Source organism: Geotrypetes seraphini, chromosome 2 (assembly GCF_902459505.1).
Source record: "Geotrypetes seraphini chromosome 2, aGeoSer1.1, whole genome shotgun sequence".
Lineage (NCBI taxonomy): Eukaryota > Metazoa > Chordata > Amphibia > Gymnophiona > Dermophiidae > Geotrypetes > Geotrypetes seraphini.
The window spans coordinates 180,700,930-180,726,078 of record NC_047085.1 but is presented as its reverse complement, the minus strand read 5'-3'; the positions used below and the strand labels follow the sequence as shown (position 1 = coordinate 180,726,078).

General features: G+C 43.1%; 1 protein-coding gene across 6 annotated transcripts in view; it reads right to left on the bottom strand.

The window, feature by feature from the left end:
* The window catches only part of NFATC1 (nuclear factor of activated T cells 1), a 392,300-nt gene that overhangs the window by 288,112 nt on the left and 79,039 nt on the right, over positions 1 to 25,149 (bottom strand). For all 6 annotated transcript variants that reach the window (XM_033934427.1, XM_033934432.1, XM_033934431.1 and 3 more), the window contains exon 3: positions 14,115 to 14,274. In XM_033934427.1, the coding sequence (XP_033790318.1) occupies positions 14,115 to 14,274 (160 nt within the window). The remainder of the gene's footprint in view (positions 1 to 14,114; positions 14,275 to 25,149) is intronic.

Below are 25,149 nucleotides of genomic sequence, written 5' to 3'. Positions count from 1 at the left end.
CTTCCTCTCTCTAAAAGATCCCACATGCCTATCCCAGGCTTTCTTGAAATCAGACACAGTCTCTGTCTCCATCACCTCTACCAGGAGACTGCTCCAAGCATCTACCACCCTTTCTGTAAAAAATTATTTCCTTAGAGCTTATCACCTCTTAACTTCATCCTATGCCCTCTCATTCCAGAGCTTCCTTTCAAATGAAAGAGACTCGACTCATGTGCATTTATGCCACATAGGTATTTAAACATCTCTATTATATCTCCCCTCTCCCACCTTTCTTCTAAAGTATACAGATTGAGATCTTTATGTCTGTCCCCATACGCCTTATGATGAAGACCCCGCACCATTTTAGTAGCCTTCTTCTGGACTTCAACAAATGGTCCTGAGGCTAGAATCTATTCATTAGAGCTTTTTCCAGAATCCCTTTGTGCTTCACTGGTTGTGAATAATGCCTTCATCACTTCTCCAGCCCCAGGCTACCCAAAGTGCTGAAGACTGAAAGCTTGATCATCGAACCAAGGATCTCTGTGGATAATAGTTTTACTATTGTATTACAATTGTTGCAATTATGTTACGGAAAAATTAGGTTCTTACCTTGATAATCTTCTTTCCTGTATAAGGGTACCACTGGTGGCTGATGGAGGGAGGGTGTTGTTGAGAGCCAGGTAGTTTGGTGTCTGTGAGTTCCTTTAGTAATTTAAATAGTTTTTTAGTATCTTGGATTTCTGATCCTATCTGATTTGTGTAGTATGTCTTTCTTTTTTCTTTTAGTTTTTTTCTTGTATTGTTTATTTAGTTTTCGCCAGGCTGTTTTTGTGTGTTCTTGTTTATTATTTCTCCATTCTCTTTCGAGTAGTCTGCATTGTCTTTTGAGTTGGAAGAGTTCATTGTTGAACCGTTTGTATGATAATCTGCAGATTCTTTTTTTTTTGTTTGAAGTTGCGCCATATCATCCAGGATGGTAATACTTAGTGTGTACCAGTGGGTTATGAACTCTGTGGGGTTACCATCTTTGATCATGGCATCTGCTTTATTCCAGAACCTGGAGGGGGTCGACCTTTTGACGTGTTTCGTAGGTTAGACTTTGGTTGTGCCCAGTTGATGTTGAAGGTGTATATGTAGTAATCTGACCAGAGGGAGCATGCCCAGATTCCATTTGAGGTGTGGATCTCTGGTTGAGTGGTTTGTTGGACATGAAGGCTGCTATGTTGAGTTGATGTGTGATTTGGGAATCTAGAATTTTGTAGGAGAGGACTTTGAGGAATGAAAGAAGGCTTTCTACCTGATTGGAGGTTTCATCTTCGAGATGCAGATTTAGATCTCCTAGGATCAGGTTGTATGCAGATAGTAAGGAGTTTTGGAATATAAATTCTTCAGATTCAGGTTTTGCTGTGTTCCATTTCCCTTGTGTTATGTAGCAGAGAAGGCAGTTCATTGTTCCTTTTAGTGTGTCACTTGAAAGTTGGCAGGCTAGTAGGTCCATATGGGGGGTGGATGTTTTGTCCAGTATGCTTATATTTAGGTTGGTTTTGGCTATGATGGCTAGCTAGACTTCCTCCTCATTTTTTGTCTCTGCAGACCACCTGTATTTTGTAGCCCTGTGGACAGACTTATGTTATCCAAGGGTCATTGTCAGAGGTTAGCCAGGTTTCTGGAATGAATGTGAGTTTACTCAGTTTTTTGTTGGTGCCTGCCTGCAGCTTTAAAGAGGAAAGGACTTTTCTACCTCTGATACTTTGTGCGACTCCACCAGACCATGGAATCTTTGAGCCTACAAGCCGAACGGACTGACTTCCACTCTTCCAGGGACCTCGGAATGTATCAGAGTGGGTAAACATGCAGTTGGTGCCCTGATACACAGGGTTCTTACTCAGGGCGCCCATAGCCTGCGCAAAAGCCACTGAGAAATTAAGAAGGTAAACCGGCTCCCAAGAAAACTGGACCCTGAGCCCATAAAAAAACACAGCAGGCAGGCCCTCCAGGTCCACTCGAAGGCTTACCCTGCACAGCTGCAGACTGGCACAGCGGGTCCAAGTCCTTTCCCAGGCAGAGAATCGCCAAGAATGGAGTATCAGAGCACCAAAGCCTCAGAAAAAAAATAACAAACTTTAAACGCAAGAAAGCAAAAAAGCTAAGCAGAGCAGATCAGAACCCCTCTACATAGTTCACTTGCAAAGAAAAAACTGAGGTGTGGACTGGGGCTCTGCCTCTTTTAGGGAGGTGCTCAAAGCTGTAAGTATTCTCTCTCTGCAAGCTAGTTTGCGGCAAGGGATAAATCACCACAGTATGGAAGCTGGAGCAGATGTAAATGAATTCATGGTTGAATATGTCATTTACTAAACAAGCGTTAAAAGGTAGCCCTCAATGAATATGGCCAGTTTGGTTCTGTACAACTCTGATAAAGATAAGTCAGTCAGTACTTCCCGGTAGCATCTAATAGCCATGGTTATTGCACTTGTACACATCTAAGGAAATGGAGCTGCATGTGGTATGAACTGCAGAGCAAGGGAGTACTGTGGAGGTTTAAAAGCGGCACATGGAGGTACTGATTGCAGCTTAGATTATCTTCCTGATGGTGTTGTGGCAAGAACTGCAGGAAGAGAGTGGGGTGACATACCATGAATTTCAGCAGGAAGAAGAAGAAAGAATTGAGAGGAAGACTCTGAAACTACTTGAGCTGGACAAGAGATTGGAAAAGAATGAAGAGAACCTAAGGTAAGAAAAGGAGGACTAATGAGGGGTGGAACCCGAGGAGAAGAAGCAAAAGGTTACATTGGGAGGGGAGGGCGAGATGAAAAGTGACAAGAAAGAGACTGGAAAGAGACTACATAAGGGAAGGAAGAAACTAGAATGGAGATATAAGAAAGAAATGAGATCATGTACAATTTGGTAGAAAAAATAAAAGGGCAAGGGGAAGTATTAAAAAAAAAAAAATTAGAAAAGAGGAAGAACTGCAATAATAGAAAGAGCAAAAGTTTCAGATCTCGGTTCAGACTTAAGCAAAATCAGCCAGCTGTCTAGAATGAATCTATAAAATAGTATTCTTAGTATCTCCCTAGTAGTTGGGTTGCAAAAGGTGCTGCACTATTAATTCCAATTTGACAAACAGGTGTTTGCCAGGGTAGAAGAGACTCCCCCAAATTCTCTATAGATTGTGCACAATTGGGCACACAGTTTTAAGCATAGATCACAGATACTTGTGTACAGTGCCTAAACTGGTAATAAAAATCAACAACTGGCCTTACAAGCACTAATTGGCACTCATTACTGGTTATATATGGATCTGTTCTGCACCCCTGTTCTATAGCCTGTCTGCACGATATTCAGTGGTATTAAGCCGGCCAGGAACAGCTCCCAGCTGGCTAAGTACCATTAAGCCAGCTGACCGCCGATATTCAGTAGGAGATAACTGGTTATCTCATTGAATATCCTGGTCAGCGGACTGACTGGTGACCAGCCATGTCACGCAGCATAGCTGGTTATCACCAACAATCAGCAGCTCGCTGGCTAAGGTGCGCAGCCAGATAGACCTGCCTAAAAAGCAGGTCTATCTTTGACCACTAGGCCTTAGCCGGCCAGCGAACAAATATTGGCTTTCCTGGCTGAGTCCATGGTGCACAAACATAACCCAGAAATTCAGTGCCAGTGGTCAGATATGGCACTGATGTTGAATATCCGCTCTCATCGCTGACCGCAGAAGATATCCAGGCTGCCTCCCTTGATCTGAAAATTGGGCATTTTGCATTGCACTCCTAAGGGGTCATGGCCAAAGCAGAGGCTTGGACAGGTCATGGGTGTTCCCAGCATTTAGGCACAGAAATAGTACATTTTGCCCCTAATTGACAGTAGTTAAAAGTCAACATGTACACCAACATTTGTCAGGCATATATTTTTATGCCTAAAATTAATCAAGATTCCGGTTGGCCCATGTGCCTAAGGACCCAGCCATAGGCGTGGCCTTAGGCACCTGGACCAATCAGGCCTTAGGCCCTTCCCCGGTGCATCCCACAATGCACCAGGAAGAGGCAGGACCACCTCATTTCGATGGAGGCGGGCCTGCCAGCCAGGCAGCGGGAAGACCTGTCCATCCTGCCATCAATCAAGGTTAGTGGGTGGGGGTCCGGGGAGGGGTTAGGAGGGGTGGGGGCAGCGTCGGAATATCTACAGTGGGGGGTTTCCAGCAGAAGGGATTAGGCGCACTCTGCTGGTTTCGTTTGGGGGCTGGGGGGGATGTTCCAGCAAGATGGATTGGGCACCCTCCTGCCAGCGATCTTCAGGGAGTGTTTTGGCAGGAGGGATTGGGCATCCCTCCTGCCACATTCATTTGGGGCAGGTGAGGGGGTTTTCAGGCAGGAGGGATTGGGCATCCTTCCTGCTGTGTTTGTTCGGAGGGGGGGACAGACTGTCGGCCGCTGCTGAGGCCACTAAACTTATTGTAGCAGGGAGATCCCTTGCTGCAATAAGGTTAGTGGCCGCATCTACCGTATTTTCACGCATATAACGCGCGCGTTATACGCGTTTTTACCTACCGCGCATACCCCTCGCGCGTTATATGCGTGAGCGCGGTATACAAAAGTTTTAAAACATAGTTCCCACCCCGCCCGACGCCCGATTCACCCCCCCCAGCAGGACCGCTCGCACCCCCACCCCGAACGACCGCTCGCACGCGCTCCCACCCGCACCCGCATCCACGATCGGAGCAAGAGGGAGCCCAAGCCCTCTTGCCCGGCCGACTCCCCGACGTCCGATACATCCCCCCCCCCCGGCAGGACCACTCGCACCCCCACCCCGAAGGACCGCCGACTTCCCGACAATATCGGGCCAGAAGGGAGCCCAAACCCTCCTGGCCACGGCGACCCCCTAACCCCACCCCGCACTACATTACGGGCAGGAGGGATCCCAGGCCCTCCTGCCCTCGACGCAAACCCCCCTCCCTCCAACGACCGCCCCCCCCCAAGAACCTCCGACCGCCCCCCCAGCCGACCCGCGACCCCCCTGGCGACCCCCACCCCCCTTCCCCGTACCTTTGGTAGTTGGGCCAGAAGGGAGCCCAAACCCTCCTGGCCACGGCGACCCCCTAACCCCACCCCGCACTACATTACGGGCAGGAGGGATCCCAGGCCCTCCTGCCGACGCAAACCCCCCTCCCCCCCAACGACCGCCCCCCCCAAGAACCTCCGACCGCCCCCCAGCCGACCCGCGATCCCCCTGGCGACCCCCACACCCCCCTTCCCCGTACCTTTGGTAGTTGGCCGGACAGACGGGAGCCAAACCCGCCTGTCCGGCAGGCAGCCAACGAAGGAATGAGGCTGGATTGGCCCATCCATCCTAAAGCTCCGCCTACTGGTGGGGCCTAAGGCGCGTGGGCCAATCAGAATAGGCCCTGGAGCCTTAGGTCCCACCTGGGGGCGCGGCCTGAGGCACATGGGCCCAACCCGACCATGTGCCTCAGGCCGCGCCCCCAGGTGGGACCTAAGGCTCCAGGGCCTATTCTGATTGGCCCACGCGCCTTAGGCCCCACCAGTAGGCGGAGCTTTAGGATGGATGGGCCAATCCGGCCTCATTCCTTCGTTGGCTGCCTGCCGGACAGGCGGGTTTGGCTCCCGTCTGTCCGGCCAACTACCAAAGGTACGGGGAAGGGGGGTGGGGGGGTCGTGGGGGTCGCCAGGGGGGTCGCGGGTCGGCTGGGGGGGCGGTCGGAGGTTCTTGGGGGGGGGGGGCGGTCGTTGGGGGGAGGGGGGGTTGCGTCGAGGGCAGGAGGGCCTGGGATCCCTCCTGCCCGTAATGTAGTGCGGGGTGGGGTTAGGGGGTCGCCGTGGCCAGGAGGATTTGGGCTCCCTCCTGGCCCGATATTGTTGGGGAGTCGGCGGTCCTTCGGGGGGAGGGATGTATCGGACGTCGGGGGGGGGGCATCAGGCTTTCAGGATGGGGACAGACCTTCAAGGGGGGACAGTGCACGGAAGTCAGGGGGGGTGAACGGAGAGTCGGAAAGTCAGGGCGGGCGAAAGGAGCATCGGGCAGCATGCGCGGTATACCCGTGAGCGCGGTATACCAAAGTTTTTGTACATATCATCGTGATTTCTGCGCGCTATACCCGTGTGCGCGTTTTATACGGGTGCGCGTTATTTGCGTGAAAATACAGTACTTACAATGTAGGCCATTTTGATGGCTTACATTGTATACGTCTCCCGCTGGACTAGGGAGATGTGTACGGCCACCTAGGTTCATCTAAGGCGACTTCCGGGGCAAACCACGCCCACGGCTAGCCTTAGACGAGCTTAGGCAGGCATGTGGGCCTCCCTAGGCTCCCGGAGGTGCCGCCAATGTAGGTGGCCTGCCTTGGGAGCTTTTTTTTAAAAAAAAAAAAACAAAATGTGCATCCCGATTGGCTGGTCAGCAGTAGGACACCTACCACTGCCTCTAATTGGGACGCCGTTTGCAGAATCTGGGCATTTATGTTCAGTACACATCATCCTGGCACCTAACTTTGGACACCATTTAATGAATGTACCCCACTGTATTCTCATCTAGATGGAACAAGGTGACAGTATTTCACAAAAGAGATGTTTCAATTACATTATAAATAAATGTAATCTCAAGAGGAAACAGGATAAAGTGAAATAATGCTTCAGCACACCAGAAATGCAGAGCTGTGGTTTTCATGTAATGTACATTTCTAAATATCATATCCTTCCTAACAGGAAAGAAAAATGCTTTCATTTTAAGTCCAAATGCTTAACTTAGATGTGTACTGACACATGAATGGAAATAAAAATCAACAACCAAGCTACAAGTGATACCTTTTTTATTGGACTAACTTAATGCATCATTACCAGTACTAATACTGTTATTTATCACTTCTAGAGTACTACTAGAAGTATGTAATACTGTACTCAAACCTGTAAGAGACAGTCCCAGCTCTATAGAGTTTAAAATCTATTCAAGACAAATAGGTCAAAAAGGGATTAGGGAGTTACATTTATTACAGGAAAGATTAAAACAAACATGGGTACTGAACAGATGAATAAGGCGTTACAAATCAGCCTCATAATTTTTTTTTTTTTAGCCTAGATTTGAATAGGATCAGAGATGGAGCATGACATACTGACTCAGGAAGTCTATTCCATGGATACAGTGCCGTAAGATGAACGGAACAGAATCAAGAGTTAGCAGTGGAAGAGAAGGGTATAGACAAGAGAGACCTACCGATGAATAGTTCCTGGGAAGGATGTAGAGAGAGATAATAGGAGAGACACTGAGAAGCTGCAGAACGAAAGCACTTGTAAGTCAGTTAGAGGAATTAGAACTGTATATGAAAACGGATAGGTAGCCAATTAAGTGACTCGAAGAGCGGAATTAGTGTCAATAATTGATTGTTACAAGACCAATATTGGCACTAATTAGCTTTTTATTCCATTAAACTGCACACACACATTGGTTACATTACATGCCCTAATTTGTGCACACTATGGGCTCCTTTTACGAAGGTGCGCAAAGCGTTTTAGCGCACGCAACGGATTAGCGCACGCTAGCCAAAAATCTACCCCCTGCTCAAAAGGAGGCAGTAGCGACTAGCGCGTGCGGCAATTTAGCGCACGCTGTTCCTCACGTTAAGACCATAGCGCGCCTTTGTAAAAGGAGCCCTATGTTCAGTGGTTTTTATAGAATTAGGGGGTAAGAATAAAATTAGGCACATAAATATATAGGATTAGGGAGCTCCTATATAGGATTCTTCCAAGTACAAAGCATCTGTTGTATCTCACATTTAATGACTCTAGACCACGTGCAATAGTATTGAATTTAATCAGTGTCATTAAGGATAGTATTAAATAAAGGACTTATTCTTGGGAAAAAAACTGGCCTGACAATCTGAGCACCAATACTGAAATGTTTATTTCGTCACAGGGTTTCCTTTCCAAAAACAGTTCCTATGAATTTTTAAAACAATTTTTTACTGATTAAAGATCATTTGCACTAAACTAAAGCAATACTTCTGACACACACAAAGGACATCAAATTAAATAGGCTTTAAATTTAAAGAGATGGAGCATCTCTGCAGTATGTTAACCCTCCAAACACTCCCCAAACATACACACCCAAAAAAAGAAGCCCTGCCTCCCCTTACTCAGTTTGAGAGGTGCCATAAAAAGTGTCCTGGTGTCTTGTTAAGGATCGCTGGGAAGACAGCCATTTTCCCACCAATAAGAACTTAAGAATTGCTATACTGGGACAGACCAAAGGTCCATCAAGCCCAGTATCCTGTTTCCAAGCTAGATCCCAAATAGCAAAACAGATTTTATGCTTCTTATCCTAGGAATAAGCAGTGGATTTCCCCAAGCCATCTCAATAATGGCCTATAGACTTCTCTTTTAGGAAATTATCTAAACCTTTTTAAAACTCTGCTAAGGTAACTGCTTTCACCACATTCTCTATCAATGAATTCCAGAATTTAATTACACCTGTTTTAAATCTACTACTTAGTAGCTTCATCACATGCCCCCCAATCCTAGTATTTTTGGAAAGACACCCTTTGCATTCCACTCAGTATTTTATATCATCCCTAAGCGTCTCTTCTCCAAGCAGAAGAGCCCTAGCTGCATTAGCCTTTCCTCATAGGGATGTCATCCTTCTCTGTACCTTTTCTAATTCTGCTATATCTTTTTTGTGATAGGGTGACCAGAATTGCATACAATATTCAAGGAGTGGCCTTATTGAATTTGCTTTCTTAGATGCCACCGCACACTGAGCCGAGGGTTTCAACATATCCTCAACAATGACACCTAGATCCTTTTCTTGGGCGTTGACTCCTAACGTGGAAACCTGCATCATGTAGCTATAGTTCGGGTTTCTCTTTCCCACATGCATCACTTTGCACTTGCTCCCATTAAACACCATCTGCCATTTTGATGCCCCATCTCACAAGACCCTCTTGCAATTTTTCACAATCTTCTTGCAATTTAACAACCCTGATGTACCGTAAATTTTTTAACCTTTCCAGCTGCTCGTCTAAATGTCTTAAAAACTAAATATTTACCAGACAGCAAAACATGATCCCAATCCCTCCCATGCAGGTCTTAGACCAGTACTGGTACTTTACAATTCCAGATATTAAAAAAAAAAATAGCACTACATACAGTAAATTATAATTCTTTTTAATTTCATCTCATTTACTGTATTTATATTTCATCATATTCACATACCTATTAGACAGATCCCAGAGGAACATATATAGTAAAATATGGCAACCTGTAATACAGACATATATTGGCAGGAAACCAGTTCCAAAATGGTTAATGACCGCATGCATTGGAAATACATGTGCAGCACCCAGGAGCATTCACACTCCCGAATGATCACACATTTCCTACAAGTTGCTTCCAGTAGTCTCAGAAGCAGGCATGAGGCACCAATATGCTCAATAAGAGAGAAAAGGATCTCCCCACTCCCTCACCCCACCTCCCAAATCCCTGTTCTCTGTTTGGCTTAAAAAAAACACCTCAAGATATTAGAAACCACATTATGGAAGAAGTGCATATCACCCATTTACAAAGGCAGGTGGGTGGGGCTAAAAATTGGCATGATAATGGGTCCACATGGTCAGCATCCAAGGAGTTTAAATATCTTACAAAAGAGCTGGTAACATCACTGATAGGTTGGCTAAACCAGTTTCAGGGAGGACAAGAATGGTTCTAAGGACTGGAGATGGACAAACATTATCCCTCTTCATTAAATTGGAAGCAGAAAAAAAAATTGATTACTATAGTAATGGGTAAATTAATAGAGTCACTAATAAAAGAAAAAAGATAAGGAAGTGTCTTGATTATTAAATTACTGGATCGACAACAGCATGTTTTTACCAGAGAAAGATCAGGCCAAAATCTGATCACTGTTTTGACTTGGTAACCAAAGAATTAATGAGCCCTTTCACTAATGCATAGCATGCACTAAAAGACATTACCATGCATTAAATGCCATGTGGTCCATAGGATGTGCAGCATTTAGGGGGAAATTCTAGAAACGATGCCTATATTTACTAACTAACTAATTTTATTCTTATATACCGCCAAAGCCGTAGTAGTTCGAGGCGGTTTACAACAAAGAGGGCTGGACAATCAGCGAATATAGGTACAATGTAAAGTCTTCCAAGAACAGGTGAGCAGGATACAGAGGTAAGGCATATGAGATCTTGGGAAATAAGAGGTAAGGCATAAGAGGTCTAGGTTATAAATCGGTTAAACAGGTTTGTTTTCACTAATTTTCTGAAATTTAGGTAGGATGAGGAGTGCGAGATAATATTACCCAGCCAATCGTTCAGTTGGCCTGCTTGGAAGGCAAGTGTTCTGTTCAGGTATCAAGCACCAGTAGACACTTTACCGACACCTAAGTTAAGTAACAAATGCCTTTTAAAACGGAAAAAATGGCACCGTTAAAGTACCTATCGGTGCCTAAATAACAGGTACCAGAATCGCACCTATGTATGCATTTTAGGCCACCAAATGCCAATATGGGTGTGGCTAATGCCAGAAGTGGCGTTACGCAGTCTAAAGCGCCTATGTAGGCATGATTCACGACAAAAGGTAGGCGCTGGAAATGTATGCCCAGAAAACCCTGGCTTATATTTCTGGTGCCTAACTTTTACGGTGGTGCAATTCTCTTTAAGGCGCTGTCATGTGATTGGCATGCAATCGGTGACTGCTTTTTAGGTGGCCACCGATATCAACACCCTAGAGAGAATCCAGGCCTTAGTGCACCAATGTCCGTTAAGAGTGTGCTAAACTTTAGTAAAAGAGCCCCTTAATTGGATACGGTGCTGAATATAGTGTATTTAGATTTCATAAAGGCTTTTCACTCTTATCTATATAGTAGGATAGACCAATAGCCCTACTGGATATGGATTTCTATAGGACCCTGTGGTCGGTACTATTTCATATTCTTTTAAATTAATACCATGTTCCCCCCCACTAAGAAAATATGGTACTAAATTAAAAGAATACTAATTTAAAAGAATATGAAATAGTACCGACCACAGGGTCCTATAGAAATCCATATCTAGTAGGGCTATTGGTCTATGACTATATAGTATATATAGTAGGATCACATATAAGTCATGGTTAACAGTTAAACTAAGGGCTCCTTTTACTAAGCTGCGCTAGCGGTTTTAGAGCGCGCATACTGCGCGCTAGATGCTAACGCCACCATTGAGCTGGCATTATTTCTTGATGCGTAGCGCGGGGGGGTAGCGCGCACTAAAAAAGCTACCACAGCTTAGTAAAAGGAGCCCTCACTGACAGATGGCCAGTATTAAAATGGTATACACTCCGCAAAAAAGGAAACTATTAATGGCCTGCCTCCAGGGATCAAACCTGATTTTCTTCAGCACTTTCATAAATTACATTGCAGAAGGGTCCAAAAGACAGAAAGGGGACACTGGAAGGAGTAGCAAATATAACGGACAATCTATGGGGTCCCTTTAATAAACTGTGGTAAGCGCTTGCATGCACCTATCGCACATTACACAGGTACAGAGACTTCTTCTGTCTAGGTTGATTATTGCAATTCATCGTATCTTGGTGAAAAATGCGACTGCACGTTTGGTGATGGGAGTACAGAAAACAGTGCCTATTTCCCCTGTATTAAAGCAGCTTCATTGGTTACCAGTAGCATATTGGATCCATCACAAGGTTTGTCTATTATTCATCAAACATTGTATGCTCCTGCACCATTGTATTTTAAAGAATTGTAGAAGGTCTACTGACATAGTAGAACATTAAGATCAGAGCATGCTTGAGGTGGGTAAGGCTTCCTCCTGTGTTTTAATTCAGAAGAATGCTTATAAAGTCCTTACTCGGTGGTATTTTACACCTACCCGCTTGCATAAGATGTATCCGGGGACCTCATACACCTGTTGGAGATGTGGGGTGGAATTGGGTACTTTCCTCCATGTTTGGTGGGAATGTAAACTTTTGCAACCTTTCTGGAGGGAACTCTGTCACAATTGTTGCAGCTCCTTCTTCCTTTTATGCCACAGGGCTGTTTATTGGGTCTCCATAATATATGCTTACATACCTGGCAAACTAAACTTCGCCGGTGGGGTTTGGCAGCAGCCAAGTGCTTGATAGCCAGCCATTGGAAGCGATTGGAGCCACCTAGCCTATTGGATTGGTCCTTGAAACTTCAAACTTTGAGTGCAATGGAGCTCTCTATTGCAAAAAGACATGGATACTATCTTTCTACTACCCGGACTTGGTCTCTGATTATGGACAAAGTGGACTCTTTGATTTAAATTTACTGCTGGGGAGTGGGGGGGGAAGTTTTTTGGGGGATTGTTTTATTGGGACAGCTTCCTGAAGAAACAACAGGGGGATGTCTCATGTTGGGGTCATGTTATAGTGTGATGGGGGGTGGGATACAGTTTGTGCGTGGGTATCTGGTTTATAGTTCTTAGGTATGATGCTGTGATTTTCTTTTAGAGATGGTAGTACTTTTCTGTCTTATTGTTGCATATTGTGTTCTACTGTTGTGTACACTGATATTCACTTCATGATGTTTTGTATACTTTATTCAAAATTCAATAAAAATCTTTAAAATAAAATAAAAAAAGAGATCAGAGAATGCTATGTAGTTATCTTAGGAGAAAATGATGAAAACACATTATGCAAATACACCGGCATCTATGATTGCTATAGCTGTAGTGCATTTACCTGGTTTAGTACGACAATATAGTGCCAGATGGAATTTTAAGAGAGTGTTGAAAACTCAACTCTTTGCAAGAGCATTTATTTTACCTGCTTGTATGGATTTGCATGCACTGCCTCCTTGAGGTGCAAATCCATCTCATGAATATTCATTGTGGATATCCTGAAAACCTGACCTGGCTCCGGCTCTCAAGGACCGGAATTGCCTACCCCTGGTCTAAGTATTTAGGCAATGTATACATTTTTTAAATAAAATAACAATCAATAAATAAATCTGGACCACTAAATACGGTCTTAATACTGAGAGCCCTAGGTTAGGACTAATTTCTCTGAATTGTGAAGTTACAAACAGAATTAAAGGTCTAAGAGATTTTGGGTGATAGAAATGGTAAGAGTAGAGCCCACCTCAACATATTTATGGTTGCACAGAAAGACTGTTTCTTATCAAATCCATTCTTTTAATAGCTATTTGAACAACTTCATTCAATGTGTCTTAATATAGTTTGTTGGAAAGAGTTTTTTTCACTTAACCTTTTCCCATCGTGTGTCCCGGATGACGGGACATTCCAAAAATGACATAGACAGTGGATACACAGTCTGTATGGACTAATAAAGAGCCAGGAACACAAAATATTTGAATTTACAGACTTATGACTTATTTATATTATGTTTATAATAGCCATAAATGATAACAGTGAATAATACAAAACTTTGCTAAAATAATTACGATTGGAACCAGCATAACATAAAATTTATTACGATAGGAAAAGGATAATTATTCTTAAAATTACTTATTATAGCACCACTGGATTCTATAACCATTCCCACACAAAAAGTTTCCTAAAATTTTAATCAAGATTTTTTAAAGCTCACCATACTTCTGGTTTAATGCTTAGAGAAATGCTCTATTAAGAAATCAGTTCTTTGCATATGTTGAATTGCAATGAATGTCAGGCATTTCCCTTTTTACAGATTCCTTACACATCCAGGATGGTGGGGTGGGGGGAGGGGAAGGTATCTGGGTTTGCTAAAGGTATTTATCTATAATAGTGCAATAATATATGCATATGCAATGTAATAGTTATGTGAGGAAGGGAGGGAGAAAAGGATTGGTAAAGTATTAATTTTATGTATTTTAAGTGCGTTATGTATAATGCTCATGTTTAATAGATTAGTATTGCACTGTCAAAATTTGAAAATCAATAAAGAATTAAAGAAAAAAAAAAAAGAAATCAGTTCTTTAATATGTTGAAAAAAAGGCTTTAACATGGCAATACACATCGTAAGATGGGGAAAGAATTGCGAATTAAAGAAAAACATTTAGAGGTCAGTCTTTATATAAAAAGTTGATTCCTGGAGTGGAAAGATAGACATCAATAGCATGCCAGAATCACCAACCCTTCCCGTCTTTGAAACTACTGATACCTGTACAATAGGGTGACCTCCAGCAGACGCCTTCACAGCCCCTCTGCTTCCTTCCGTCTCATAATGAGCTCTGTGATGGGACTTAGGCTGCACTTCAAGTCGAAGTTCATAAGGTCCTGAGTGGGAAGGCAGCTGCCAATCGAGAGCAGGCAAAGTGGGGCTATAATGGAAGAGAAGGATTATTAAATATTAACAGCAAGTATATTATCCCACACCACAAGAATTCAACACTATTACTTTAGAGACCATGATTAGCAGTTCATCCTTCACCATCTTACATTTAAAATTTCATCAATAGAGATTATTCCATGACATAAGTAATTTAAAAGTTCAGACAATGGCCAACGCTTAGGAAGATTTATTGCTAAAGACTAGCTGATGCTTCTATTGTAAACCTTTTATTTTCTTTTTATCAAATGGAAACTTTGTTATAATGGCTCTGAAGCTCCTTTCTCTGATGTTCAATGCATTCATTAATCATTTCCTGTTAAAAAAATAGAAAGGCCCCATTGAAACATCTTAAGTGGAACAAAATAAAACAGGTTGATATTATGGAGAACGGGAATCTGGTTAGCACAGTGTCTTGCAAACTTTCTCGAGCCATGACACACTAAAGGTGGTGGAGCAGTTCGAGGCACCCGGAGGTGTGCAGATGTTGCCTTGATGATGTTACGTGCATGTGTGATGTCATCATGTCGATGGCCGCACATATGCGAAGAGCCCTCAGATGCCAGTGGTGCTAGCAGGGCAGAGAGTCGGAGAGGGGATGCGCTTGCGTCCGACGATTGCCTACTGGATGTGCCTCTCGTTGCGAGAGGCACATCCTGTAGACAGTCAGCTGGCACCAGCACCTCTCCTCCTCCCCAGTGTGCTGTGGCACACCTGAAATCTCAGGAAGAGAGGAATTAAGAGTGACTACTTCAGAGGATTGTAGCAACACCAACATATAAATAAAAAATATTAGCAAGGAATTAAATGGAAGGTGTCTGTCTTACTCAGGGTTTCTCTCCCTTCTTTTTGGCTATGTGAAAAACCCTAGATAAGTACAAAGGGCCACTGAAAAATTCTCAGCCCAACCAACAAAGTTGGGGCAGTCTCCATCGAAGGCTATACACTTAGTTCAGTGATTTCCCACTTTTTTTCATTCCATCGGAAAAATATGGAACGGAAAAAGTGGAAAAATTGGTGGACTTAGTATATAGCCCTCGACAGAGACTGCCCCGATTTTGCTGGTTGGGCTGAGAACTTTTCAGTGGTCCCTCGTATAGGTCTCAGGGAATAAAATAGGGCGACTGCTTTTTTAACCTTCAGTATCTGGCTGCTAGTTTATAAAACATCTTTAACTTAAATCAGGACAAATTGTCTGTCTAGGTAAAAATGTGGGACCTGCTACACAGATGTTAAATTTTAACAGTGTTGAGCACAGAGGTTTGGATATCAAGAGAGGGAGTTGAACAACAATGCTCAGACACAAATATCAATGGAAATGGCCACAGACAGAAAATGGCTAAATGATCAAGATGATGTTTATTGAAGTTACCGTATATGAAGAAACAGAGCTGACACAGTCTGATGGTTCTGCTTCTACATATGCTTCAGTAAACATTAGGCTCCCCTCCTCTCCTAACAATCTTCCTCATCCTCTGATCGTGCTGAATTAACTCTGATCTTTTTGTTTTGTTTGTGAATCCCCTGTCTTCCTCTTACTATAGCAAACTTGTTTGGCAATTGTCTCCAGATTTATGTTTTTGTTATGCTATGACTTTTATTGTAAACCGCCATGAAGCCCACCGGGCCACCTGACTAAATACTAATGCTAGACAACGCCTTCTGCTACTTCTTGTGAGGACCCAACACTGGCACAAATTTCACTTGTGCTTTGTGGATCTCTTTCCTTCTTAGGCTTCTCCTCTGTTTGCATCTTTCTCTTTTCCAAATTATGACTTTGTAGTTGCTTATAAGTGATAGCTGATAGCATTTTCCATAGTGGATTTGGGCAGTGGGATTTTTTTTTATTTTAGTGTAATTACTTTGTAGTTCTTCAGTCAGAGGGGGCTTGAAAAATTGAACCTAAGTAAAAACAATTCTTGAAAATATTATATTTAAAGACATAGAACTGCGTCAATGTGTGCTTGCACTTCCAACCTTCCATGGGCATGTGCACAAGAGCTGAACTAACCACAAAACTCTTGAGTGCATACAGCAGGCACATTCCTCCCTATTGCTTTTGATTTCTTAGCAAGTTCTTGTGTTAGGGGTTTTGCACTGTTGGCTTAGCACTAGATCTTTTTACAGAAAGGGTGGAAGATGTGTGGAAGTGTCTCTTGGAAGAGGTGGTGGAGACAGAGACTGTGTCTGAATTCAAGAAGGCCTGGGATAGGCACGTAGGATTTCTTAGAGAGAGGAAGAGATAATTGTTACTGCAGATGGGCAGACTTGATGGGACATTTGGCCTTTATCTGCCATCAAGTTTCTATGTTTCTATCTTTGAGCATCGGGACCTAATCAACAGAGAAACTGGGCCTCTTCTCCCTTGAAAAGAGGAGACATGATCGAAACATTCAAGATAATGAAGGGAATAGACTTAGATAAAGACAGGTTGTTCACCCTCTCCAAGGTAGAGAGAACGAGAGGGCATTCTCTAAAGTTAAAAGGGGATAGATTCTGTACAAACTTAAGGAAGTTCCTCTTCACCCAGAGAGTGGTAGAAATCTGGAACGCTCTTCCGGAGGCTGTTATAGGGGAAAACACCCTCCAGGGATTCAAGACAAAGTTAGACAAGTTCCTGCTGAATCAGAACGTACGCAAGTAAGGCTAGACTCAGTTAGGGCACTGGTCTTTGACCTAAGGGCCGCCGCATGAGCAGACTGCTGGGCACGATGGACCATTGGTCTGACCCAGCAACGGCAATTCTTATGTTCTTAACTGGCAGAGCAGGAATTTAATTTGAATCTGGCTCTGGATTTGGGATGCTGCACAGCCACAGAGTTGAGGATGTGGCCATTCACCTCATGTCATGCATGGATTTCAGTGACTCACCATGGACCCAATGCATGGCTGTGTGGATGGTGTCGTAGAAAATGTTTCGACTTCCTGGACCATGGGATGATTTTCCAAGGGCTGTTGAGCAGGGATGGTGTACATCTATCAAAGAAGGAAGAAGTTAGGCAACTGAAGGACGGGATACAGGAACTGGAAGGACTTTATATCATGGAAGAGCATATCAGGACATCTGAAGACTTCATGAGAGAGAGACACATTGAGGAGGAAGTCAGGGAGCTCGAAAAGTTCATTGAGGAGGCCTACCGGAGGAGGGTGGAAGAACACGAACATCAGAGGAAAGATGAAGATACACCCACATGGAATGGAGAACTAGAGGAAGATGACTCCAAGGAAGAAACCCACAGAGGAATCCCACAGGAAGGGGAGGCAAAGTCTTGCCGATACCTAGCAGAGGAAGCAGCGAAGAACACCAAGGACATATACCTGCGACCGGAGCGAAAACTGAAGAAGGGAAAGTCTGCGATCCTAGTGGGAGACTCAATCCTAAGGTAAGTAGATAGCCACATAGCAGGAGGAAGAGATGATCGACTAGTGACCTGCCTCCCAGGAGCGAGAGCAAAAGACGTCGTCGACAAAAATGAAAAGATCCTAGAAGCAGCAGAGATGGAAGAGACTGCAGTGATGATCCACATCGGGACAAATGATGTCAGCAGGAGGGACTACAGAAGAAATGCACTGATTGAACTGTTCAAGATTCTGGGAAGGAAGTTGAAGATAAGGACTCAGAAGATAGCATTTTCAGAGATCCTACCAGTGCCGAGGGCAGATGTGAAGAAGCAGACGGAACTACAGTCAATAAACGCATGGATGAGGAGATGGTGTGAGGAAGAGGGGTTCCGCTTCGTGAGGAACTGGACAACATTTTGGGGCAAGAGCAAGCTCTTCGGGAGAGATGGACTGCACCTGAGCGCAGCGGGAACTAGACTTCTAGCAAACAACGTCAGAAGAGGAATAGAGCAGGCTTTAAAGTAAGAAGAAGGGGAAAGCTGACAGTCGACCAAGTGTCAACGATTCGGAAGAAGGTATCCCATGAGGAAACTGAGTGGGAAAAATGCTGGAAAGATACAACAGGCAAAAATCAAGAGTTGACAGATCAAGAAGAGGATGACAAGATGATCGTAGCACAGGAAAAGAACAGGAAGACAGAAAAATACCAGGACTTAAATTGCATGTATACTAATGCAAGAAGCCTAAGGAATAAAATGGGAGAATTAGAAGTCATGGCCAAAAAAGATAACCTAGACATCATTGGGGTCTCTGAAACATGGTGGAATGAAGAAAACAAATGGGACATAGCACTGCCGGGGTACAAACTCTATCACGAAGACAGGTCAGGCCAGAAAGGAGGAAGAATAGCCCTATACATAAAGGAAAACATACACTCGACCAGAGTGGACACAGCAGCAATGACTAACAAACTGGAATCACTATGGGTTAAAACCGTTCTTCAGATATGTTAAAGGGAAGCAGCTGGCAAGGGAGGAGGTGGGACCACTGGATGATGGAAATAGGAAAGGAGTGGTAAAGGAGAAAAAAGAAGTGGCAGATAGACTAAACATGTTCTTTTTGTCAGTATTTACAAACAGGACACATCCAACGTGCCGGAACCTGAAAAACTCTTCAAAGGAGATCAAGCAGAAAAATTAACATCCATAGAGGTAAGCCTTGAAGACATACATAAGCAGATAGATAGATTAAAAACTGACAAATCTCCGGGCCTGGATGGAATCCACCCTAGGGTATTGAGAGAACTAAAGGAGGAAATAGCGGAACTACTACAGCAGGTTTGTAATCTATCCCTGAAAACAGGCATGATCCCAGAGATAGCTAATGTTACGCCCATCTTTAAAAAAGAATCGAGAGGTGACCCGGGGAACTACAGACCGGTAAGTTTGACTTCGGTTCTGGGGAAGATGGTGGAAGCGCTGATAAAAGACAGCATCGATAAGCATCTAGAAAGGAATAAACTGAAGAAAACAAGCCAACATGGATTCTGCAAGGGAAGATCGTGCCTAACAAACTTATTGCACTTCTTCAAAGGAATTAAAAAACAAATGGGCAAAGGGGACTCCATAGACATCGTATACTGGATGCCCACTCCCTCCTGCCACCGGAGGTCCCCCATACACCATCCCCGTACCTTTCAAGGAAGTTGGGAGCAGGAGGGGTGGTGTCCAAAATGGTGGGCCTTCCCCTCCCAGGTGCATCATGTGATGCACAAGGAGGGGCCTAAGGCCCTGATTGGCTCAGATGCCAAAGGCCCCGCTATAGTACACAAAACTTTCAACTTAAAAGTTTCTCCTCTGAACTTTTATAGCCTTTATCTCTAGTATTTGTAACCCCACATTTGGTACCTTTTCACATATTTATTTACAATAGAGAACTTCGGATTCTCTGTCAGATCCTGATTTACCCATGGATTTTTATCAATTTGTTAGTGAATTTTTAAACTTGATGATTAGACCTCAAACGGGGTGGGGGAGGGTCAGACACAGGGGTGCAGGGCTACCTTTTGGAGAGCAGGCTTTGTACATGGAAGGACTGGATGTGTTTGAGGGATTTACGGGGTGAATCAGGGTGGGATCAAATGTGGGGGGATATCTTGAGGTGTTGGACCCTGTCATTAGTGTTAGAGCTGTGGCCACACTACTGCACTGCCAGTGGCATGGCTTCATTTACTGCCTCCTCCTGAGGTAGCAGTCATAAACAGCTACCACATGGCAATAATTCGCATGCTAGCTGTCTCAGGCAACCAATCTTTTATCCTGCCCAACTCTTACCCACTCCCACATTAGGTAGATAACAAGGGTTTTTTTTCTTAATAATAATATACCATGCTAGCTTCTTTCTTTGTGCGAAGACACTGGCACAGGTCTGCATTAATGTTTACTATGTGGTAAGATCTACATTAGCTTTGAATGCAGCTTAGGCTGAATTTTACATCGTAAAGTGACATGAATTTATGTTGCTGATGTCAAGGTGACATCCAAAATTATTATTTTCAGGGTAGGGATTGTAAGACAAAGGAAATCTACTTCTGCTACTTCTGTTCTTCACCAATTGTTGGTATTTTTTATTTTTACTATATCAGAGAGTAAGTTATTGACATGTATCCATTGCCAAAAATGAAACTGGCCATTCAAAAACCTGTCAAAGCAATTGCTGAACTACCAGTTCTCAGTTTCCATCAGCATTAGGCACCAACCCCAGAGCAGGCCCTGGCTGCTTCCACAGTCAATGATACTTCATCAGAGCCACTGGATAGTTTTCAATTGTTAAATGCAGTGAGTACAAGTAAAGTTGATGTCAGAAACCTAACTTCTGCTTCAGACCTTGGAGGAAAAAAGTAATGGACCAAATCAATCCCATCTGCATGATTTTCCAAAGAGAATGTTTGGGAAATAAAATTGTTCATTTTCAGTTTCCCATTATACAAATTCCCTTGGGCTGAATGCTCCTTTCAGCAAGATGCTGCCTTCTGCTTTCACTGCTGTCACTTCCATTCAGAAACAGCTGATGTTGAGGACTTCGTCATCAAAACAGATGTATAGGATTAGAAGAAAATCTCAGGAAAAAACTAACTAAACATGGATAATCACAATAATCATAATAATGATAATAATAAATAGAATTTTTGTACACAATTTCGACCTTTAGTTCAAAAATGGTTTACAACAGGAGTCATTTAAAGCTCCAGTTGCAAACATATAATTCAAAAATAATAAAACTAGATATTAGAGATGAACACTGGCTTTTACAAAGCTGTGGTAAAGGTTTCTACCGCGAGCCGGTGAGGTAAATGTCCTGACACTCGTAGAATTCTTATGAGCATTTATCTTACCGGCCCACGGTAGAAACCTCTAAGGCGATTTTATAAAAGGAGTCCGAAATGTAATGAGAATATTTAATAAACAACCAGGTTTTAATAATTTTTGGCATCTCATATAATCCTGTTCTTTTATTTCAGTTGGTAGGGAGTTCAAAGCTACTTCGCTAAAAGGTTTCTTGCAAGAAGACATCAAATGGGCACAAATAGGATCTACTGGAAGACCAATTTTTTATATGAATCAAATGATAGACCATTAAGGGTTAAATAGGCGTTCCCCGCTCTCTGTGTTTGAGGAGCCGCCATGTTTAAACTCAGAGCTCCATTGAAAGTACGTCGGGGCTCGCTTTTGTCTAAGGAAGAGGAAAAGATTCCTGTTAAAGCTAAGTATTTTAAGCACTTCCACTATGTTTTTTTAGGATTAACCACCCTTGCATCCTGAGGCAGCTTATGATTAGCGAAACGCTGGCCATCGTTGATGTGTGGTGTGCTTTCTGTCCTCTATCAGATGAGTATTGTTCAATTGTTACTACAAATATTTATTTTCATGGTGAATTTATAATAAATTAAAATACCTCTCTAGTTTGCATTGCACAAGGCTTTTTCTTTAGTAAAAATATTAAACGAGGAGGTTTTTTTATGCCAGTGATTTAATCTTACCCCGTGTAGCCTCCATTTTTTTACGACCTTAGTTGTCGGTTTGGTGGAGGAGGGGATCTGAGGCTTTTTCCTACCTCGTGGTAATTTTTGCAGTGAAAGCCTTTGAGGTGTTTAACTGGAGGTATCTGACTACATTTCCTGTGAAAATATAGATTTTTTTTTTTTTTAGTAGCTCCGTTTGTTTTGCATAATTTATATGATTACTGTGCTGTGAAGGAAGTCATATAAAAAAGGAGTTACAACATAATATTTTAAAAGGAAGACCCCCCTCCCTTTTACAAAATCACGCAAAAGGTTTTTAGCGTCGGCCGGTGCACTGAATGCTCTGCGCTGCTCTTTCAGTTCCTATAAGTGTCGGAGCAGCGCAGAGCATTCAGCGCACAGGTCGGCATTAAAAACTTCTTGTGCGTTTTTGTAAAAGGGAGGAGGGGAATTTTTTAATTCAATATGAGCAGCCACAGGAAGCCAATATAAGATCTTCAAAAGGGGGTCATTCTATCAAATATTAAATACAGAGGATGATATCCGCTGCAACGTTTTTTAAATGTTGTAATTTAGACAGAAAGGTTTCTGAGTTCTCTGGGGCTCATTTTCAAAAAAGAAAAATGTCCAAAAAGTGGCATAAAGGGACAGAGGGACTTTTTTTTATCACCAAACCCTTCCAATTCACTATTTTCAAAACCCACGTTTTAGAAGAAGTTCTACGCTAGTCATCTACACTGCATCAAAATCTCAAGTGGGTATGTCGGAAGTTTGGGTTGGGGGGACTAGGGTGGGCTTATGATTTGGATGTTTTTCTGCAATAATCAGACATTTTAGAAAACGTTCAGGACACAATTTAGATGTTTGGGGCTAGATCTACTTTAACAATGAGTTAAATGCCAAAAAGATGCCCAAACTGACCTGATGACCACTGGAAGGATGAAGACGTGAACACCCCCCCACACACACACACACACACACACTCCCCCAGTGGTCACTGACCCCCTCCTTCCCGCCCTCCAAAGATGTGAATTAAACAATATATACCTGTATGTATAACAGCTTTAGATGTTATAGCCAGGCCTAGTAGAGCAGCAAGCTGGTTCCTGGAGTAGCTTAGTGAGCTTCTCCCTCCGTATTCGCTGTGATAGGGGATTAACCGAACCGCAAATACCTTTTTCATATGTTATTCGCTGTTTCCTATTAAAAACCATTGTGAATATGGTGAAGCCGCAAATAACATGGTGGAAGACCTGGCCTGTTCCTGAAGAAGAGGCAAAACACGGTGAAGAAAGTGCTGGGAATCAGCGATTTTCTCTATGCAAGCTGATGTAATTTGGGGGAGGAGCCAGCAATCTAAAAACCATGAATAATCAAAACCACGAATGCTGAAACCATGAATACAGAGGGAAAAGTGTATAGAGATGAAACTCACTCATATCCCTCTCTATTATACTTATGGTAGAAAATGTAAGCCTTCTAAAATCCACCCTAATCCCACTGTACCTACATAAAGGTGACACCTGCAGATTAGGAGGGGCATTTTTGACAGGATATATAAATCTAAGGTCAGATGTTTTGGGCAGGATATCCACAAACCCATGAGAAAAAATCTCCATTTTCAAAGTGGTCCTTAGGACATCTATCTTTTTTGGCCATTTTCAAAAATAAAAACGTCCCATGTAAAAAACACACAAAAGCAAGTTTTGTAGATGTACACAACTACCTTGTCTGATGCGGCAGAGAAATCCCTGACCCCTCCCCAACATCCCTCCATATCCCCCAATATCCCTGCTCCCCATCACCCGATACCTCTGACATGAGGCACTAGGAAGGGGAAGTCCCGCCTGTCAGCAGAAGGGAGTAGGCATCCCTCCTGCCGGATTGTCATTTAAGATACAGTGTTGTGGGGAGTGTCAGGGATGTCAGGGTGGTGTGCCAGAGGTTCAGGGGGTGTTGGGGGATTCACAGGGGCCCTGGCAGAAGGAGGAAGTGGGTATCCTTCCTACTGCTCTTTAATTTAAAGGTGGGGGGTGTCAGGGGGGCCCTGGCAGCAGGAAGGAGTGGGCATCCCTCCTGATACTCTTTAATTTACCCAGAAAAGAGATAAAGTTAATATGTAATGGTATTCTATGAATTGAAAAGACAAGGATCAAAGGACCTCAAACATCCAACCCTCACCCTCTAATGAGAGGCTTACCTGGGGTATGATTTTTAGCATTGGTTCGAGAAACCTTGTTAAATTTTTAATTTATTGTTTTTTGATTTATTTATTTTATTATTGTAAACTTTTTTTATCAATTTAATTAATAGCAAAAAAATAATGTGAATTAATCATCAAGTGAATTAATCATGATTGATTTTTTGCTATGAATTAATTAATCAGTTTGTATTGTTTTTTTTAATCCTCAACACAGAGAGATAAGAAGATTGCTCTCAAAGTACAAAAGATTTGTGTCTTCCCTCTACTCATGGCTTCAACTTTCCTTAAATCCTAGCTAAGCTTGAAAAATGATCCAGAATTTGGCAGCTAAGATTTAATGCTAAACAATGCAGGGTCATGCAAATGGGCCATGAAAACCTGAGGGAGTGGTAGTTTAGGAGGCAAAGTACTTTTGCGCACAAAAGAGGAGCGGGACTTGGGTGTGATCATATGTGATGACCTTTAGGTAGGCAAACGGGGGAGTGGAGGGTGGAGAAGGGAGAGGTGCCATTCATCCTCGCCAGGGTCAAATTACCCAACTGTAAAAAGATCTTTAGGAAACAGATACTTTATTCTGATGCATAGGAGGCAACATCTCAAAATTACCTCTCACTGGGCACAGCCAAGGAGTTTGTTAAATATTAGGGAAACCTGGCAGCTGAAGGCCCAAATATAGCCCGACACTGAATATCTGGGTCTAAGTCAGCCTTCAGCAGTCAGTTTTAATATATGTTGACCACCATGGGCTGAATACTGACCAGTTTTCATTTTCCCACGCTCAACAACACATCAGCAATCAGTCTCTCCAGCAAAGTCTCGAAAACTCAGGTTTTCAGTTTCTAAGGACCAGAAAGCAAGTTAAAGTTTTAAGATTCACCAGTTCCAAAACTGAGGTACAGTTCCAGACAATTCCAATCCCTGGTTTTCGACAGCCTCAGTTCCTTACTAGAGGAAAGAATCAACTATGGAATCAACTTTATGTAACGCCATGCCACTCCAACTCCGTCTTGAAAATTCTCTTGACAAATTCAGGATTAAACTAAAAACGTTTTTTGTTTTTTTTTCAAAGACGCATACCACACCATCTAAATATTTTTTCTTCTCCAAACGCCAGCAAATTAAATACGAACCGCTTTTAAGAAGCGATCCCCTCCCCTGATGTTATATCCTTCCCCATCTTCCTTCCCTTTTATATTGTTTTTCTTTTTATCGATTTATTTATCAACTTTCCTTTTCCCCTTTATCCTCAAGCTCACGTTTGTACTTGTAATTTGACTGATTAATGTTTACACTTCCCCCTC